At 38.9% G+C, this 21089-nt stretch overlaps 1 protein-coding gene across 1 annotated transcript; it reads left to right on the top strand.

Moving 5' to 3' along the window:
* The first annotated feature begins 1262 nt into the window (after positions 1-1262).
* On the top strand, positions 1263-12100 carry LOC146312592 (low-density lipoprotein receptor class A domain-containing protein 4-like). Its single transcript, XM_084739931.1, has 4 exons — positions 1263-1573; positions 8499-8650; positions 9768-9818; positions 11455-12100. The coding sequence occupies exons 1-4, from the start codon at positions 1474-1476 to the stop codon at positions 11956-11958; spliced, it is 807 nt and encodes a 268-aa protein (XP_084596057.1). The 5' UTR covers positions 1263-1473; the 3' UTR covers positions 11959-12100.
* Positions 12101-21089: the final 8989 nt, after the last annotated feature.

Genomic DNA, 21089 nt, shown 5'->3' with positions numbered 1-21089 from the left:
TCTGACCTGTCAATAATAAGGCTGATAAATCAATAAGAAATAACTGAACATCTAGAAGTTATGATTTATAATTCATGTCTCGATGAACTCTATTTGATAAAATGTTGATATTTTGCTAAATAAACTTTTTTTTCTGAAACAACTGGCCTAATTTAAAAATGGTCCAACTTCTGCGTTGAGGTTTATCAGATATTTTGATGCTTCCTCTTATTAAAAATGATTTAAATTGATTTATATATTATATTATTGCATATATTACTTGCCTCTTTTCCCATGTCACATTTTCCTGGTGTGTTTGTGGTGTGTGTTTGTGTGTGCACGACTATGTTCATGTGTGCAAGTGAGTGAGCATGTGTAAGTGTGTGCATACATTTGTGCATGCATGAACACATGAATGCACACATGCACACACGTGTGCACACACACTGAATTTGATCTTGATTATGTTTTAATCCAGTGTCATAAGGGGGAATGTTCCAAAATGAGTGAAGTAAGTTCCAAAAGCAAGTGTTACATTTTTGAATGTAGCTGTTGTTTTCATGTCATTTAAATGTAATGTTATATTGTTATATTATGCAGATGTGTTTTAAAATTAAAGTTAATTGGATTGTTTTATCACTTTGCAGTTTGATTGGCCCATTTCACCTGAACACTGCTCATCTCAAAAATGTGGGACAGCTGATGTTTCAAGAACTGCAGGGCCACACGTTATAGTTTATTACATCAGTTCAACACAAAAATACTGAAAGCAGGCCCAGTCCGTATGAATCATAAGAACACAGTTAAATGTCACACATATATTTTTTCATTAGCGCCTAAAGCAATTAACCAAAAAGCGGCCCAATTTAGCTGATACCGCCCAACTATTTTAATACATGTGTATTTTGTAAAAAAAAAAAAAAATGTATTTATATATATAAAATGTATATATATATATATATATATATATATATATATATATATATATATATATATATATATATATATATATATATATATATACACACATATATATGTATACACACACACATATATACATACATACACACAGATATAGTCTGCCGGTCATGGTCAGTGAATCGTATCTTTGTCAGACACTGTCTGGATGATTACTGTCTGGGTCTGCCCCCCCCTCTTCCCCACTGACCGCCGTCTCCCATTGTCACCAGCTCCCCCCTCCTCCTCCTCCTCCTCCTCATCCCCCATGGATCACTGACAGGAGGAGAGAGAGGAGGCGGGCTCTAATCACACACACACAGTCTGCTGCTCAGTTGAAGCAGTGTGTCGGGTGTACATCACACTGAGATGAGGATGATCCATGAAGCTGCAGCCGGAGCTCCAGGCTCGTGATGTAGTCTGTGTGTTCGGGCTGGGCGCTGACAGGCTGCTGCATCGCGGACCGGACCGGACCAGACGGGACCGGGACCGGCCGCTCCTCTCCGCCCCTCGCCGGCTGCTGCTGCTGCCCGCCTCATGAGACACACATCGGTCCCGAGAAGATCCAGAAACACAAGGACCAATGGTTTTTACTCCTGCAGCTGCACAGGACCCCAGAGACAGGGCATGGATATATGTGAGTCACACTAATGAGAACTGTTACACACCTCTGTACGTTATAACGTGTTATAACAGCGTTGTACACTGTCTGAATGTATATGATACTCAGCTCCTGCCGTGCATTCAGAACAGATGATGTGATGTCTGATCTGCGGCTGTGGTTCATCCAATCACTGGCTGCCATCTGAACTCCTCTACTCCAGTTTGTCTCAGTGTCCTCTGATGGGGAGCTCAGTCTTAGGAGACAGTTGTTGAGATTTGGCTGAAAGACGGACGCTGTAATGCGGCAGGCAGGTCTGGTTCTGGTTGTTGGCCTGTGTGTGTGTGTGTGTGTGTGTGTGTGTGTGTGTGTGTGTGTGTGTGTGTGTGTGGACTGGCCGGCTGATGAGGTGTCGACCCTCCCCCACATCATTTACTTCCCACCGGCAGGCAGCAGACCGCTAGACAGCCCAGTCAGTGAGTCCCTGCAGCACAAAGGGGCTGATGGGAGGCAGAGGGGCGTCACTGGTGACAAATGGTCAGATATGTGTTCATACTTAAACTTAGAGCAGAGCTGCACTTGTGTATTTGTTGCTATTCTGTAACAAAAACCACATGATTCAGAGTGCAAAGCACCTGAAGTTAGTCAGAGTCAGTAAGTGTTACTTGTTTATTCTGACTGTGGGGGGGCGGGGGGTGTGAGGTGGGGGGTGGGTTGCATGTTTTGGTGTATGTGAAGTGAGGTCAGGGACAGCCAGTTAAATGGAGTGGAGTGAATGATGGGGGTGCAACTAACCATTATTTTCGTTTTTATGACAGGTGCTATTTGCACCCAGTTGTCAGTAGCCAACAATAAATATTATTTGCACCTGGGTGAAATAGTCAATGTGGCTATTTACACTTGGGTGGATATGGTGTAAGTATAATCGAGACATGCACCCAGCTGTCAGTAACCAATAACACTATTCTCACTCAGGATTGGAGCTGGGCAAATAATACCTCGATATTATGAGGCTACGCTGCAAAACAAAACATTTTCTCTAAAACAACATACAGCTCTCAACAGTGATGATCTTATAAGATATGATGCATTGCTCTAGATTAAACTGTCCAGTAGTAGGGCTGAGGATATGGAAAAAATTAAATACATGTCCACAGTCTGATAAGTTCAGACAAAGACATCACTTCACTGTACTGCAGCCTTTAAAACCAGGAAAAGACAATGCTCATGTCATATCATCATGTAACCATATCTAACATCTGAGATGATATCTAGTCTCATATCATAACATTGATATAACAGGGCTGCAACTAATGATTATTTTCAGTGTCGATTAATCTGTCGTTTATTCTCTGGATTAGTTGTTTGGCCTATAAAATGTCAGAAAACTGTGAAAAACATCAATCGGTGTTTCCCAAAGCCCAAGAAGACGTCCTCAAATGTCTTGTTTTGTCCACAATCCAAAAATATTCAATTTACTGTCAGAGAGGAGTAAAAGAAACCAGAAAATATTGACATTTAAAAGCTGAAATCAGAGGTTTTGGACTTTTTTCTTAAAAAAACAACCAAACCTGTGAATTTATTATCAAATAGTTTTCCACTAATTTACTAAAATATTAATCGTTGCAGCTCTACGATACATTACATTTATATCACCCAGCCCTGATCATAATCTTTTAGTAAATCTAACTAAACTAAGACAACTATGACAACTGTAAGTATTAATAATACAACAAACTAACTGAAAATAAGAAGTCAGCTAAGTCTAAAAATCAGTCTAGTTTTACAGCTGGTTGTTCTTTATAGCTTAACTAGGCAGACTGGGTGTAAATAGTAAAATACCTGCCTATTCTCACCCAGGAACAAGTAGACACTCCATTTCATTATTATTATTATTAATCTGCATATTATTTTCTAGATGAATCCATTAATGTTTGCTCTATATAATATCAGAATATTGTGAAAAATGTCCATCCCAGTGTCTCAAAGTCCTGGTGATGTCTTTAAATGTCCTGTCAGACAGAGAGCAGCAGAAAATCTCCATATAAGTGCTGGTGGCTGTGCCTGCAGACACCCTGCAGCTCTGTCTGTATTTCCAGATTTTTCTCTCATTGCTTTGCTGCTCGGGATGTTTCGCCAAACCATAATGTTAATATTTGACATCCTGATGCATTTAGGAACAGCTCAGACAAATCCTACTGGCTCTACCTTGAACATCTTGCTAGGTCTATAATACCTGTAATACCACCTTAAACCTGCTGTCTGATAGTTTACATTAGAGATGTACTGATTTATCATCTGAACTTTGGTAGTGTAGCAGCTAGAATTCACCTTGTTGACTGCAACTGGCAAAGAAGATGACAATGACTGATGACAGTAAGTTCATGTTTTTCTGTTGTGACCCAAAAGTTTTGAGCTGACTCAGCTAGGCTTAGCTAGCTGGGAACGAGTACTTTTCGCTGTTTTTGTATTGAATTGTGTTGGTGAAGTCTTGCAATGTGGGGATAAAACTTGGGGCCACAGTGGGCCACCTACATGGAATATTTGGTGGCCACAGGGCCATCAGGCCATGGTTAATGTGGAAGCCTGTTGGCATCGGTCAAATTGTCATTTTAAATGTCTGTATTGGTCCAGAATTTCACAACTGGCACATCTCTACTAGGGCTGCACAATTACTGCTAAATATGAATCATGATTTTTCTTCCTATGAGATGAGATCTTGAGTGTATCTCTTTCTTTTCAACAAAAACATTAACTGAACTCCCAGACACTCAAATAAAAAACATGTCTGAGACGCCTGCTGTCTGGATGGACCTTTAAACAGACAACATGATGTACAGGATATTAAAGTGCTGCACTTTAACATCTCTTGTAACAGTAAAACACCTCAAGTCTCTTTTCCTCTCTTTCTTTAGAACACTTAAAGTGACTGACTCAAATGTTGCTGAACATAAAATAATAGAAGAGCATCACACTGTATAACATTTGTGTAGCTGTAGTTTGTGTGTGTTTTTTTTTTGTCCCAGAGGAGGAAATGAACTGTTGTCATTTAGAAATGAGGCTGCATCGATGAATGATTCGAGACCACATGCCCATGCAGGCCTAATGTGTACTGTATATAAACCTATTACAGCAGTCAGGCTTTAGTTTGCAGTAGAATTTGACTTCATCAGATATTGATCTTGTTCAGGGTGCACAGTTAATTGCAATATTATTGAAATGACAATATGGCCAAATCACAGATCCAGAACCAATTCACACTTTGCCTTGAGCTAAAAATCTCATTCTCCAGATGTAAGGTAACATGTTTGGAGCTGCAATGATTAGTAAATTCATCAATTATTAATTGATTATTTAATAAATTGCCTACTATTTTGATAAATGATTAATCAGTTTGAGTCATTTCTTAAGAAAAAAAAATCAAAATTCTGTGATTCCAGCTTCTTAAATGTGAATATTTTCTGGTTTGTTTACTCCTCTCTGACAGTAAACTGAATATATTTGAGTTATGAGTGAAACAAGACATTTGAGGATGTCATCTTGGACTTTGGGAAACACTGATTGACATTTTCTGGCATTTTGTGAACCAAACAACTAAACAGTTAGTGAAGCACATAATGTTTGTTTCTACACGTTTGTTTGGTACTGACCTCATATCATCACAATTTTAATATATATGTATATTTATTTTCAATAAACATGAAAATTGTGATGTAAAAATTCCTACTCATCGTATCATATGTTGCAATTTCAGTCAAAATAATCACAATATGACTTTTTTTTAACCATATGGTGCAGCCCGAGATGTGGTGTGTTGTCATTGTTTATACAAGGTCACATGATGACAACAAAGTCATCTCTATTACAGTTGTCTACAGTGCTGTGTGGTTGTGTTGTGATGGCGCTGCTGTACCTGGATCAGAATGATGTGGACTGTATGTTTTTGATGCTGATCCTCAGAAACATGGCTGGATGGATTCTGATCGTCTACACACTCACACTCACTCTCCTCTTTGTCTTGATTTTATGATGATAGAGGAGCCCAGGCAGCCTGAGTTATATTAGTGAAGGGGGTTGCAGAGACAGACTGATGAGACGACTAAATGAAAAACACACACACACACACGCAGCAGGTTTATTTGCAATGCACCAGACTCCTCATTACGGCCGGCTGCTGTCTCAGCTCGCTCCTCCCCAGGGTCAGAGGTGAAAGGTGAAGGCCTGTCAGTCATTGCCAGCGTCTGAGCCTTTGTCTGCTCCCCCAGCTTCCTCTTTGTTCACAACATGGATATCAGACATGTGCAGTGTGCACACACTCTGCACTTTTGCATGTTTTATTGCCTTTGTTTAAACCTGAAATGAAAATGTTAGACTTTTAACTCTCATTTAAAAATAGGTGCAATTAGAGCTGCACAATATGAAAAAACACCATATTGTGATTATTTTGACCAGTATTGTGATATGATTCAAGATTAGTGGGAATGATCATTTTTGCACCACAATTTTAATTTTCAATGAAAAGAAAACATAAAAATTGTGATTATATGATATATTTTTTGCGATCTATACCAAAATCATGTTTTCTGACCTCTGGAGAACAAGATTTGTAGGTCAGGACGTCTCTGCAGCACGACAGTATTTTACTGTAATACTTCTATCACACTTTTTTCCTTTATCAAAAAATCGCAGCTTCTGTAATTTAGATGTTGCACTTGGCCATATTACAGTTATGATAACATTTTGATTAACTGTGCAGCCCTAAATGCTACTTGGTCATCTGAGACTTTAGGGGACATATAATAATCTTATATAAGATAAGATGAGATGAGATAAGATAAACTTTATTGATCCCACATGGGGGAAATTCATGTTACAGCAGCTCAGTAAGAACAGGTAGAAAAAGGGGGTGAGGGACAATATAATACTTATAAAATAAAAATAAAATAGAATGAAATATATGTATAAAAAATTAAGAAATATAAAATATTAAGTACTAAATTTGTCAAAGCTATACACTCAAGACTATATACACCATGACCAAGGTAGCAGCCAATCACACCATGTTAAAATGCAACAAACACAACATATTAAACAAAAATCCACAATAAAACAACAGCAGCTATTTAAACATAGTGGCCTCTCAAGAACAAGCACGTCTCCATCACCACAGTCCCTTATATGAAACTCTTTAACAGGAAAAAGTCATTCATGTCTCTAATAATAGAATAATAAAATTCTGTACTCAAGGAAAAGTGCAGTTACTAAAGTAACATTAAGTAGCATTACATTAGATTAACCGCTGTCTAAAATACATCAACTTAAAGGGACAATTCACACTAAAATCAAATCAAATACTTTCTCCCTCGTAGAAAACAAAGTAGTTCCAGTAGATTCTACTGTAGGAAGAAAGTACATGAAACTGCTCACAACAAGGTCTGTGGATTTTCTTGAGAACTCTGCAACTCACACCACAACTATCTAGATGAATGAACAGCACTTCAAGCCAGAGGAAAAATGATTGATTGAATGAATGAAAAAAAGAACACCATAAAAAAGTAACATGAATAAATAGTAATTCCTTAAAAATATTACTTTTAACTTGTGTGTTCCTTGTACTGTACGTCATTAACACCCACCCTGACAGGACATCAGCAGGGGGACACGTCTGCAGCATTTTAAAGGCACAGTGTATTTCTGGATTTTTCCACAGCTTGTTGTCGAGCAACATATCTCAGCTCACACAACGATGAGATCAGTTTGGGAGGATAACACAAGATTTGCAGCTTCATAAATGACTTGGCTGAAACCAGTTTCAAGTTTGAACAGGTTGACTGAATGAATCAGTGTTGTAGTGAGACTGAAGGTGGGGCCCTGTCTGTCTGCGTTATTATAGCTCACTCATTCTGAGAATATTGAGGGCGTTTTGATTTTTACTCATCAACTGTGCTGGAAAATATGTTTAAAATGATCAAAGTCTTGGCTATTAAAACCTTCATTTTATTTTATTAAATGCAACATCAATTAAGACTTGACGTCTTCCAGAGTTGACAGAGTTGTTACATTTTTTCATTTCACATTATAGTCATAGTGAGCAGCCATTTTATTTTTCTGTCTCATAGTTCTCTTAATGTTAATCAAAATACACATCTTATTTATTATATCTAATTCTTATTTATCTTTGATTTAGAAGGACTACAGAGTTGACATGTTATGGTTGAGACACGTTGGATAGCAATATTATTGAATTAATTTGTCAAAAAATTAGAAAGTTAACCAGTGCTGGAGCAGCATTCCTGCCTTTTTAAAGCAAGAAGTGAGACAGGGGTCCTTAGTGTATAGCTCACCATTTTTATGCCTGATTAAATCATGTTTTCATGAAAATAAATATTTTAAAATGAAGATAATTATAAAAACACATTTTTACACCTATGTTATCAGTAGTTATTTTGACACATTTTTAAATTCTCTGAAGGTGTGAATTCTTGTCTGGGATAAAAGGGTTTATGATGCAGAGCAAGTTTAGAAATGAAAAACATTAGAACAAACCAAAGCATTTCATAAATTTGAACTAGAGTGTTGCTATTAATAATTTTTTAATTTTTTTTTTGGTAGGACATGATTTGTCACAATTCTCAAGAATGAATATATTCTCCTGTTCATGTATGAGGATAGACTGTAGTGTTTTGGGGACCTGGCATCACTGCAGAGGAAAGTAACAGTGCAGAATGTCCTCATAGTTGTCCTTGATGTTCTGACCCTGTGCTGAGTGATGGAAGAACATGTTCTCAAAGCCTGAAGAGGTCAAAACTCCAGCAACACGTACAGTGTAGAACACAGAACACCTTTATTGTTTCAGCTCATGGCCTTCATCTGGGTGGACTCTCTAAAGGTTACTAATAGTGAGAAATTTTTTGTCTAATGTTCTCTGTGTGTCTCTCTCCTCCTCTCTGTGCGTCTGCAGCTGAACTGGAGTTTGTTCAGATAATAATAATCCTGCTGGTGATGACCTTCATGACAGTCGTGATCATCTGCCTACTCAACCACTACAGGCTGCCGGCCCTGGCCTTCCTCAGCAGGCTCAGCCACACCCACAGAGACCAGGCCACACAAATGGTACGTGACCCAACCACCACAGAGACACGGGCTGTTCCACTCAGTTTACCCAGAAACAAGAAAATAGATACCAACACCTGAAACCTGAATGGCCTTCAAGTTTGGATCTCTGGGCTCTATGTTACGCGTTTAGACTCAAGACTTTCACTTGATAATATATGAAAATCTGCTATTTTGCTATAAATTCTATAGAAATATCTGAATTTACTCTCTAAATGTTATTTTGACATGTTTAGAGCAGGGTCAGCCACTCCCAAGCTAAAATTCAAACATACAACATACATAGAATTAAAAATCATAGGGAAGCTAAGGGGAGGTTGCCTCCTCTAGAAACAACATGAGCTCACCTGAACACCCACTGTGAGATATTCAGGGGGAGCCCTAAAACATTGTCCACTTTTAAGTCATATTGTATTTTCTGTACATTAAGGTTGCTGTGATAAATAATAATAGTACAATATGTCCACAGTTCAAATTATGGGGGAGTTAAGGGGAGCATGGCTCCCCTGAAAATTTACTTTGAGACGTTTGAGGGGAGCTCTAAAACATTGTTCATTTATAGTGTTACAGATTATATTTATATTTTATTTTATTTATATTTATATTTTGTTTGTTTGTTTGTTTTTTAATTTTCTTAACCAGCTCATGATTTCTGGAAAGAGACACTGGTTTGGATTTTTTTTGACTCCTTGAGGACCATAAGCTGAATGCTGAGTCCCATTATATTGTAGAGAAGGCAGACTTCTTTATGTTTGATATCTTCAGAACTCACACTAAAACTATCCAGATGGATAAACAGCAAGCCAGGAGGAAAATCTGTGTTTTTGATTTGGGAGTGAACTGTCCCTTTAACAAATAGACACAGAAGGAAACTAAACCAAACTAGTTGAGGGGTGAGGATTATCATACAGTGTCATGGTCTCCTCTCTGTCTCTGCTGTCTGCCCTCTGGTAGACTCATATCAGTTCAGACCTGCCCTCCCTCTTGAGATTGACAACCAATCAGAAAAGACAAATCACAACCTGTGACAGTGTAATACATCATCTATTAATCATTTAATTATTGATTCATCAGTAATGGCCATTCATTTGATATCTGTCTTTGTCTCCCCCGTCAGGATGGCAGTGAGTGGTCAGACGGTGTGCTGACTCAGCAGAGAAGTGGTGAGGTGAGTAATGCCTGTTGAGCTTCACAGCACCCATATGTTCCAGAAAGCTTTAACTGTCTAAACCAGACTGCCCTCTAGTGGTGGTCAGCTGTCTTGAGATCAGTTGAAGGGTATCAAATGCTGTGCTTAATAATTAGTAAGAGGGAAAAGAACTCTTTGAGACAGAGGACAGAGAGACAAAGGCTGCTGGCTCCAGAGAGGAATGTCCTGTGGTCACATCAACATCCTCAACTGATACTAGATTTTTGGGGCCAATGTTGATAATGATATCAGGGACTAAAAAATTCTGGTATTGATATATATCATCTGATATTATATATGATATTATGGTAATTACAAAGCAATACTGTATATTTCTCCAAATTTACCCGCAAATATCCACCATATTTCAACCTAAGTATGTGATAATTCACATGAAAACAACACTTGCAAAATATCACATACTTACCATGAAATTTGGGTCTAATTTGTTGGTCATTTCTAAGAAATTTCAAATATATTATTTGGTTATTACCACCTATTTATCATGAAATTATGGGACCTGGAAATTGAAGCGTTACTGAAAGGGGAAGAGTGAGAAGGGGGACGACATGCAGACAACAGAGGGCTGCAGGACTAATTATTTGAGTAACTACAGTTGATTGTTGAGGTGTGTTTAGGTTTAGTCATAATGCATTATACTGTAAGCAATATCAGTAATTGTTCTTGTAACTATTTGATTTAAAAGGGGTAGTTTGGAGTGCTTTAGCAGCTGAAATGAATGGTGCTCATGCAGCATGACCATGAGGTCGCAATTGTTGCCAGGACGATTCCATCAGGCAACCTTAGAATTTAGAATTTATTTTGGTCTGTGAATAGAAATGAGAACATCACATATAAATCTACAAATTCATGTAAATAAATGCAGAGCCTCTCACAGATGGCAGATACTTAAATTATGCAGTGAAGAAACATTACAATAAAGTAATTCAACATAAGTTCGACACTTCTGCAGTCCAAAGAAGGTGAAGGCTGAAACTACAGCTTATTAGCCCTAACAACACGTCAAATTTAGTAATCAACACCAGTATTACAATCTGATCATCCATTTTCAATACGTTATTTTGAAACTTTTATTTCTTTTGTTTATATCTATTGTTTATTTTATTTTTAAACTTTTGTTTAAATCTACTTAATCTTCTACATGTTTCCAGTCCCTCTCTACAGCTGTTCCTTAAACTCACTCCTTTAACTGAAATACAGTGTAATTTGGCCTTGATAGTCACCAGTGTTTTTGTTTTGTTTTTTTACACGAAAACATCTCTCAAATCACAATGACTTTCTCTCTTTTGCAACAACTTTTGGACACTTTCAGGTATTAATTGTTATTTTGCTCTGTGTGTAGTGTGAGCTGTTTTAAAGTTGTCTTCAAATTTCAGAGCCTGTAGTTGAATAAATAACAGGTTTGTTGGTTCTCTTTGGTTGCTGTAAATCACATCCCTCTATTGCTCATTTCCTGTCTGCCTCGGTCACTGTCATTAAAGCCAAAAAATGCCCCTAAATCAAATCAGATCAAATAGTTCCAGGAACTAAGCAGCACTTGTTGTGATCTACCTGTATGTGCTGATTGAAATGTGTTTCTTTTCTGTGTGTTCAGGTGATGTGTGGCCGTCTGAACAGCAGTCTGCCCCCCTTCATCCAGCAGCAGAGACTGTGCCGCTTCCAGCCCACCTACCCCCCCTACCTGCAGCAGGAGGTCATCAACCTGCCCCCCATCATCTGCCTGGCAGACGGGGAAGAGCTGCTGCCCTATAAGGGTCCCTGCAGGCTGCAGCTGCGCCACCCGGAGCAGCAGCTGGAGCTCATCCGAGCCACCGTGCGCGCTCCCCCGAACCGGACCGTGTTCGACGGGGACCTCATAGACATTTACATACACAGTAAGAGTGTGCAGCCCCCCAGCAGCAACTCTGGAACCAATGATGCCAGTGCCAGGATGGAGGGTCCCCCACCCTCCTACAGTGAGGTGATGGGGGACTACCAGTACAGCAATAATGCCCCACCCACAGACAGCAGGTCAGGACAGGACAGTTCACAGACTATGTCTGACACTGGCAGCAATGAAAGCACAACAAAGAGCTCTGACTTACACAAGAAGAGCTGACAGAAGACAGCAGGCTGAGAGAGGAGACACCTCAGCAGGTCTGTCAGCTGAGGGAGGAGCTGTCTGTCTGTCTTCTCCTCCACCAATAAACATCTACTGTTTTTATGTCATATTAAAGCTGCAAGATTTGTAGGTCCTTTAATCTCTGCTTTGGTTGTCTATTTTTATAATGCGTTTCATCTCTGCATGCTGCATAAGGGACTGAGTACAGTCATTTGAAAGTTTGTGATTTTTAGCGCTGCCCCCGACTAAACATATTCCTAGTCGACTACAACAAGCCATTAAAGGGATAGTTCACCAAAAATTTAAAATTCAGTCATTATCTACTCATCCTCATGCCAATACACTGTCGGGTTTATTTTGTTTACACCTGGTGTAATCCAAGTCTCCTAAAGTCCTGACATTCTGTTTGTACACCATCACACCACACACACCCAGTTCAGACAGTGTGCATGTGAATGTGGCTCCAAGCTAAGGATCTACAGTGAAGATTCAGGATAGAAACATGGTGTAAATAACATTTTTTTAGTCAACTTGGCATGTCAGGACTTTAGGAGACTTGGATTACACCAGACGAGCAGCATGGAGGCATTTTATGTTTTTATTCTGTTGTTTTTTATGTTTGAAAACTGGTCATCATTCCCTTCCATTGTTTGGGAGATTCTGCAACACTGTTTTCCTGTCAAACTCCAGCAGAGTTTTGTGGACTAACAAAATAAACCCGACCCTTAAAAAAACTAAACCTGATCTTCAATCAGCATGAGGGTGAGTAGGTAAAGACTGAATTTTCATTTTTGGGTGAACTATCCCCTTTTTCAGTTTGACTTATCCAGACTGATTCTAGAAAGTCCAACACATCCTCATACCTAAATGCAAGAAAAGGTCCAAAAACTGTTACTCCAAAAACAAAATGTATCACTGGTGGAGATTATGGCAGGGACAGGCCTTCCAAACTTTGACTATGTTATGTAGGACATGTGACATAACTTACGTAACATTAAACACATAGTTCATGCTGTAAAATGAATGTGGTTTAGGTTGAAATAACTACATCATGTATGTCATGTGATGTTACTTAAAACTTCAAATTACGTCCACTAGAGGTGCCACCTAACAATAAACAGACATTTCAGCCAGAATAAGCTGCCTACACTTGTGATCACCACACAGGTTTTTGTGGTGAGGACAAGCTGGAAGGTCTGGACAGCAAAAAGTTGGAATAAAGCCACATTTGCAGGATTTGAAATGTGATTCCAATCAAATTTCTACAGATGTGTCTTATTCCAGATGCTCTGGCCGCTGAAACCAGATTCCAAAATGTCTTATTCATCACTCACAACATGATACACAATGAGTGGTGGAAGAGATCTGCACTGCAACTTGACAGGGTTAACCCTGGGATAACTTAGCCCCTTATCACACACATATTTTTAAGCCTGGGTTAAGATGTCTGTGTGAAAGGGGCCTAAATTAGCCCAGGTTTAACTCTTAGTCCAGGGTAAGGACAGCCCAGGGCTAAGAATATGCAGTGTGCAGCATGCAAACCCCTTAATAGGACTGATAACTGAGGTAACAAGCTAATGGCAGCTACAGCACAGTTAGCAGCAATGCACCAGTGACTTCACTCCCCAATAGGTCTCCAGAACCTTCTCTTCCTGGTGGTTCCTGCGCACTAACCCAGTTCAGTTAAGTGCAAGTAATAGTGAATTTTGTGGTTCTTGTTGCGGCAGACCTCTGATACTTCCATCTTGGGCCTGACGGTGAGTTGCTACTCCCAAATGAAGTTTGAGGTATTTATCGTATTAGCGGCTAACGGATAAATAAAAACTTGGTCGACTAAGACTCTTCTCATGGTTTAGTCGACTGTTACGGGGCAGCCCTGGTGATTTCCTGTGTTGATTTACCAGACGTGTGCACAAATCCCTGTCAAACCCAGATATGAGTGCCATGATTCACACTGTCAGTAGTCATGGAAACGTACTGTATTATGTAATGGAAGCAAACCTGAAGTTGCACTAACTTGTTTAAAGCAGAGAATGTGTGTGTCATTTTGATTTTCTTGTCAAGGAGCTCAGAAGATGTGAATATTAATAGTTTTAGTTTTCTGTGACAGACCTCTGCTCCAGTCTGCAAGACTGTTACAGGTTAGACTGTGAGACATTTTTCTGTTTCTGTTTGACACTGCAGAGAAAAAGATCCATCCAGTGTTTTTTTTTTAAAGAGTCTGAGACCTAATGCTACGGAGCCATACTTGATTGTGGGATATGCTTTGGATAAACCCACGTAAAATATATATATATTTTATTTATTTGATGCTACAGCTTGAGGAAATGTTTGGCGAAGCCTTTTAATAATTTAATGTTTGAGAAGAATTTGAATTTTAGCCACGGTTCAGGGAGTTTGACCATAACCTGTCAGAGTAGCCTGGCTGGGACTTGATACTTGATGTGTCTTCTTTCTTGCTGCTGCCACATGCTGCTGCTCTCAGTTTTAGTATGTCACCTTTTAAAAGTTTATGTTTAAATTGTTATTTAGGAAAACTATCTAAAGTAGATTTTTGTTCTGTAATGTCCAGTTTCCAGTGTTTTCTGACAGCATGCTCCATAGATACGAGCTAACTCTGTGCCTGATGGTCACATTGCATCGGCCACAGGAAACTACTTGCACTTAAAAAGCCTCCACCTCTGTTGTGCCTGACTTCCAATGGTGCTTTTTCAGCAGTCTGACTCTTGAGTCTTGATCTGTACAGTACTGTATATAACTTAATATATTATGCACATGCCTACCCGGAAGGTAGAACAACCACAAGAGAACATGGAATACTGTTATACTGTAAACAATAAAGCAAAGAGAATGCATCAGGAAGACCTGTCAGGGTGTCTTTATTTATTGATTTAAAAAGGATTCCTGTCAGTTAATGCCCAGGACACCAGCTAGTCCTCCTGTGGTCTAAAATTCAGTTCATTTTTTTACTTTAATAAAAACATAATTTGCCTCTATACTGCTCGTCTGGTGTAATCCAAGTCTCCTTAAGTCCCAACATGACAAGTTTATTCACATTCACATGTTTTTATCCTGAATCTTCACTGTAGATCTTTAGCTTGGAGCCACGTTCATGTGCACACTGTCTGAACTGGGTGTGTGTTGTGAGACTTGGATTATACCAGACGAGCAGTATGGAGGCATTTTATGTTTTGTTTTGTTTTTTTTTAATCCAGTTGTTTTTTAAGTTTGAGAACTGGTCACCATTCACTTCCATTGTTTGGGAGATTCTGCAACACTGTTTTCCTGTGAAACTCCAGCAGTATTTTGTCGACTAACAAAATAAACCCGACCCTCAGCTGGCATGATGGTGAGTAGATAGTGACTGAATTTTCATTTTTGGGTGAATTATCCCTTTAAGCTGTTTTCTTTTTGTTGTTGTTGTTTTTTTTTTTAATTGCAAGGAGATGTGTTCTTCTTCAGTGGATTTCAGTAACTGTCCCGACAGTTTCATACTGGATCTGGAGCACTATGGAACTTATCCCCACAAGCCTCTGGCTCGAGAACCAATCATTCATGTTTTGTCATCTTTAGGAGTTCTTTCTGGACTGTATTAGAAATGATGGGGCCCAGGCCCTTAGGAGTGGACCACACAGACTAGCATGGACGAGATCTCAAATGCTGTGTTGAGTTGGAGAATAAGACCCTTAATTTCATTAGCCTCAAAACCTCAAAAAAATAAATATACTCCGTAGTAAATATACTGCGTAGTATCTGCAAGTATTTCAATAGAGTTCAATTAAAGTGGCAGTAAGCAACTGACATTTTGGGAATGAGACTCAACAGTTTCAGCAAATATCTTACAGATCCAAGAGGAGGAGCGTGACTGTATATACTGAAAAGTTATTATGGAAGTTTTGCCCAGTGATACCAAAAATAAACTGCCTACAGTAAACCACCTGGTTAAGGTTACAGAGAGCATGTGATCAGAGTAAATATCAAATATACTGTAAACACTGAGTCCCACTCTGAGGTGATACCAGGCCACTGGTACTATGCTGCCCTCTAGTGTTCCCTCTTCTCACACACAGTTTAAGGCAATCGTCCCCAAACACTGGGTTGTGACCCACAGGTGGCTCACAGACGATTTTATTTGGGTCCCCTAAAAACAAGACTATAGAAGGAATTCTGATGATTTAACACTTATAGCTGCAGTAATCTTTTAAGAAGCATTTAAAATGTGTATATTGTTTGACTGATGAGAAGAAAAAACAAGAGCCTGTTAATTCTGCCAAATGCACTTATTTTGTCTCATCTATGATACAGGCTAAAATGTTGTCAAAGTAAAAAATATTCTTGTCAAAAACTACTCATAGTATTAGTTACTTTTTAATTGTTGATGTGTCATACATTATCGATGGCAGACATTCAATCAAAGGAGTTTCCGTTTCTCCAAATCTTCAGTGTAATTCACTCCAAACTCACAAATTTGGTGCATGTTCATAAACACTAAACAAATTCATTAATATTTCTTTTTGATGGAGATCCAAAACACATGTTTTTTCCTCATTTTAAGTACCTTAAAGAACCTAAATGCTCAACAAAGCAACATAATTACAATTACTTCAGTATTTGTAATACTTCCACCCCTGTCAAGGACCTTGCAGCAACAAAGTGGAGTGAGTATATAGTTTGACTGTCAGACTACACATGCTTGAGCCAGATAAATCTAGGATGACTGTTATGGCCTCCATACAAAAAGAGAATCATGGCTTGCTAAGGGCAGGAGGCAGCAACATATAAAATGAGAACGCCACACCAAAAAGGTAACGACAAAAGAAGGGAAGACGCTGGGCCGACCACGCAATGGGCTGTTGCTCCCAGCATCTCCCCCTAAACTACCTGCAACAAAAACTAAACCTAATGTAAACAAAAGAGAAGGATAACAAGACTACTAGCAGTCTCCAGCCCAAACTAACACAACAAACCAAACCAACAAAAAGCACCTAAATGTGCAAGGAGATGAAACCTGCTTGGCAGGAGAAAAAGAAGGAGGAAAAACGTCTCCTCACTACCTGTTCTGTTGTCTGTCTGTGCTGTGTGCTGTGTGCCATCCCCCTGTCTCTACACTCTGTCCCTCTTATCCCCTCCTCTCTTCTTGAGTGCTGATTGCACTGCTGCACTTAACGTTGACATAGGATGAGACTCTATGGACAGAAGGCACAGACCAGGGGTCTACAACCTGAAGCTCAGGATCCACCCCGGCCCCTCTCCACTGGCTCCCTGTGGCTGTGACAAAAATGATATGGTAATGAATAAAATAGTTTTTTCTCCACATCTTCATTTTCACTTATCATTGTTGTAGGTCTACGGTGATTCTCCGGTTGTAAAAATGTGCAGCCTCTAAACAGAATAATAAAAAATGTTTTAATATTTCCTCAACTAAAATGTGTGTCATAGCCTACATCTCCAGCTTGGCACATTTTCAGCTAAACTTTGCCGGTGGCTAGTCTTGAGTCTACATAGCCTAGTTATGAATGCCAAATCCAACAGAAAAGTCTCAGAAAAAAAACTGAAATATAATAGTTGGGGGTTCAGACAGATTTTTCTTTTCTTCATTTTCTTTTTAGCCAAAAATGTCTCTTTTGAGATTAGAGTTTGTAGTCCCCTGGTATACACTGTTCAACTATAACCTATAACCAATCTGTAACCACTAATCCTTTAAAGGGACAAGGGGTTCTGGAGCTGAAAGACTGCGACATAAACATGAGTCTACTTATGATATACAGTATATTTTTGACGTAACGCTTTTGTTTCAGTGAACACATTGAATCTGAACCTAAATAACCAAAGACATACAGTACATTAGAAATGGACAGGATCACAGCTCTGCTAAAGTGAAGCCTAATCATCTCCTCTGCCCCCTGGTGGAAGGCTGCAGAACAGGTCATAAATCCTGCCTCCCTATGTTAACAGATGGCACTTGGGCCAAACTGAAACATCGAGCCACAGTTTTTCCAAAGATGGTTTCTGTCATTTTAAGTAGTTCTTATCATGCTGAAGTTTGAGTGTTCATATTTGTGTACAGTTTGACTTTAATTACTTTATTTGATGATATAAAACAGGTTTCAATGGCTGTATATATATATATATATATATATATATATATATATATATATATATGATGGGCACAGAAATCAATTCATCTCTTGAATCTACTAATATTAACACTTCATTCTTAGCAAGTCAACACTTAATTCCCACCAATCCAGCAGCAGAAAACCAAATATTACGTTATTGAGCTCCATATATATATATATATGTATATGTTAAAAAGGGCTTCAAGTCACGATTGACAGCTGAGCTCTGCTCGTGATTGAGTCAGCTAGCTGTGTGGGCGGGAAATGAATACAGCGGCTCCAACACTGGTCACTACTGCTGCAGACTGGCTCTGAATGATGTCACCAGCACAAAATGGCAGCCCTTGTATCTGGGATATTTTGGCTTCTTCACTTTTGTACAGTTGAAGGAAGTGGAGTCATGTTGTCCATCTTTATTTACAATAATTGGCCTGTACTTGTTTTGTGATTAAAAATGCAGGCAGTACTTTCCCCAGAGTCATAACAAAGAAGATATGCATCCATCAATCTCCCTGGTTACCCAGTGTTTTGGATGGAGACAATGGGGGAGCACCAAGATTGCACTACATCAGTGGATTGGTGTATTACCACATGTCTCCTCACACCAGGGAATTCCAGTTTCCCAGTGCAGGGCTGTGCTGTAAATGGCCAGAGACAGAGTGAGTATGCTGGATGGATGGATGGATGGATGGATGGATGGATGGATGGATGGATGGATGGATGATGTATTGATGTATGGATGGATGATGGATGGATGGATGGATGGATGGATGGATGGGGATGAATGGATACAGAAATCAATTCATCTCTTGAATCTACTAATATTAACACTTCATTCTTAGCAAGTCAACACTTAATTCCCCTGATCCACCTTGTCTGAACCAATCCAGCAGCAGAAAACCAAATATTATGTTATTGAGCTCCAGTGGAAAAAAATATACCAAATATCATTTAATTCACGTAATTATGCAGCAGTCAACAAAAAACAAATTTCAGTATGCAAAATGTGCAGATCTGAAATTACAGTTGGAGACACAGATCACAACTTTATTATAACTTTGTTTCACTCTGAATTTCTCCCCTGGTCATCCAGCTCTGAGCCCACCTCCCAGTTTGGGAACTTTTACTTGTTTCGGGCTTGAAACTAAAAGATTAGGACTTGGGAGTTGTCAATCTTGATTCAGGACATGACTTTGGAGTTTTGTGTCTTGACTTGGGACTTGAGACTTATTTGTGACTTATGTAACAATGGGCGTCATGCAAGAACATTTTCATATTCTTATCTTAAATTTGTCTTGTTCAAACAAAGGGCTCATACGAATATTCCACATTAGATTCAGCTAACACTCGTAACTTCAGATAACTGTAAATGATCCACCTGTTCAGATCTGAGTGCACATGCATGAGACTGTGAGTGAAATGAAGAAGAAATGTGAAAATGACTTAAATGAAAAAAATGACTCACCACAGCAAGGCATTCAATGACCTCAGGAGGAGGAGGGTGTCAGGGGGATGTTTCATCACAGGGACAGAGGACAGAATGAGGATGTTGTATGAGGATGAACAGCAACTTCATAAACCTGTATGTGAAGATATACAGCCAATACACCTGACAGGAAGTAATAATACATAAAATTAATTAATCAGAGGCTTTATAAGTAAATTTACAATTAGTTTATAATTTGAAATGCTGTCAATATCGACATAATTATGAAATGTAATTTATTTTTCAAACTCAAAATATCTTCAAACTAATGAAATATACAATCATCAGTGAAAAGTGTGCTAGATGGAAAGTCAGAGCAGGATTAATTATCTTGGAACAAGAAACATTTGTTCATTTTCAGTTAAATTCATCCAATAGTTGTTGGTAAAAGCTAAAAATGTCAACCTGCTGCTGGCGTTCAGGGGTCAGAGGATCACCAAAGTCAGTTGGACTCATCCTCTGGGGACCATAAATGTCTACATGGAAGAGCCACAGTCCAGCCTTGCATTGCCATCTTGGGAACATGGCTAAAAATAGATATTAACAAAGACAAACTCATTGCGCATCAGTTTTTTCTAATAGACGCTGTGTGTCAAGACTGTGACTGGCACTGTGTCGAAACATTTCCTGCTGCACTGGTGCAGCCTGCCTTCCTTCCTCCTCACGCGGGAAATCCACACAAACAAATGATGCACACACACATGTACACACACACACCAACACACACGCAGAGTTAAGGTGTCCAATCTCAGTAGCCAAGTGGTAACCAGTGGCAACACAGGTTTAGACCATAAAGTGGGTGAGCTCTGTGGTAATGCTGAACAAGCAATGAAGAAGAAGAAAAAGACTAATAGTGTTCTGTCCAAATCTCCCCTCTGAACAGCCTGTTCAGCAGCTCCAACAGATCCACATGGTGACAACCTGACAGAAAATATCTGCTCAGTGTAACTGTCATTTGGAATATATGTTGTAAATCAAAGTTGAACACACTTGTACAACTCATATTCTACATAAATCACAAATAAACATATATAAATGCCAGTATCAGTTGACGTATTATCAGTGGAGGAGAGAGTACTGAAAATCTGTACTCAAGTAAGACGAATAAGTCCCAGTGCAAGAAAAATACTTAATCAAAGTACAAAGTATTCATTTCAAAAACTACCCAGTGTATTAGTTACTTTTTAACCATTATATTTAACACATTATCAATAGCAGTTAATCAGTCGAGGGGGTCTCTGTTTCTCCAAATCTTCAGTCTAACTTACTTCTCTTTAACTCCTTCTCTGTTCTGCTCAGTGCTCACAGTCACCTCTCCAAACTAGAGCTGCAAATTTTGTGTATTTTTCTTAATCAGTAGTTGAAAATGATAACAATTGATTAATCGTGAATAAATTGTAGGACAAAACTACAAAACACATCGTTGTTTTTATTTTTTCAATTTCCCTTTTTTTCCTGTTTTGTTTTGTCTTTTTTTTTCTCATTCCAAGTTTAAATTTCTTTATTCAACGCAGGGCTCCATC

Source organism: Lutjanus erythropterus, chromosome 16 (genome assembly GCF_056507025.1).
Source record: "Lutjanus erythropterus isolate fLutEry1 chromosome 16, fLutEry1.hap2, whole genome shotgun sequence".
Classification (NCBI taxonomy): Eukaryota; Metazoa; Chordata; class Actinopteri; order Lutjaniformes; family Lutjanidae; genus Lutjanus; species Lutjanus erythropterus.
This window is presented reverse-complemented; position numbering and strand designations above follow the sequence as displayed.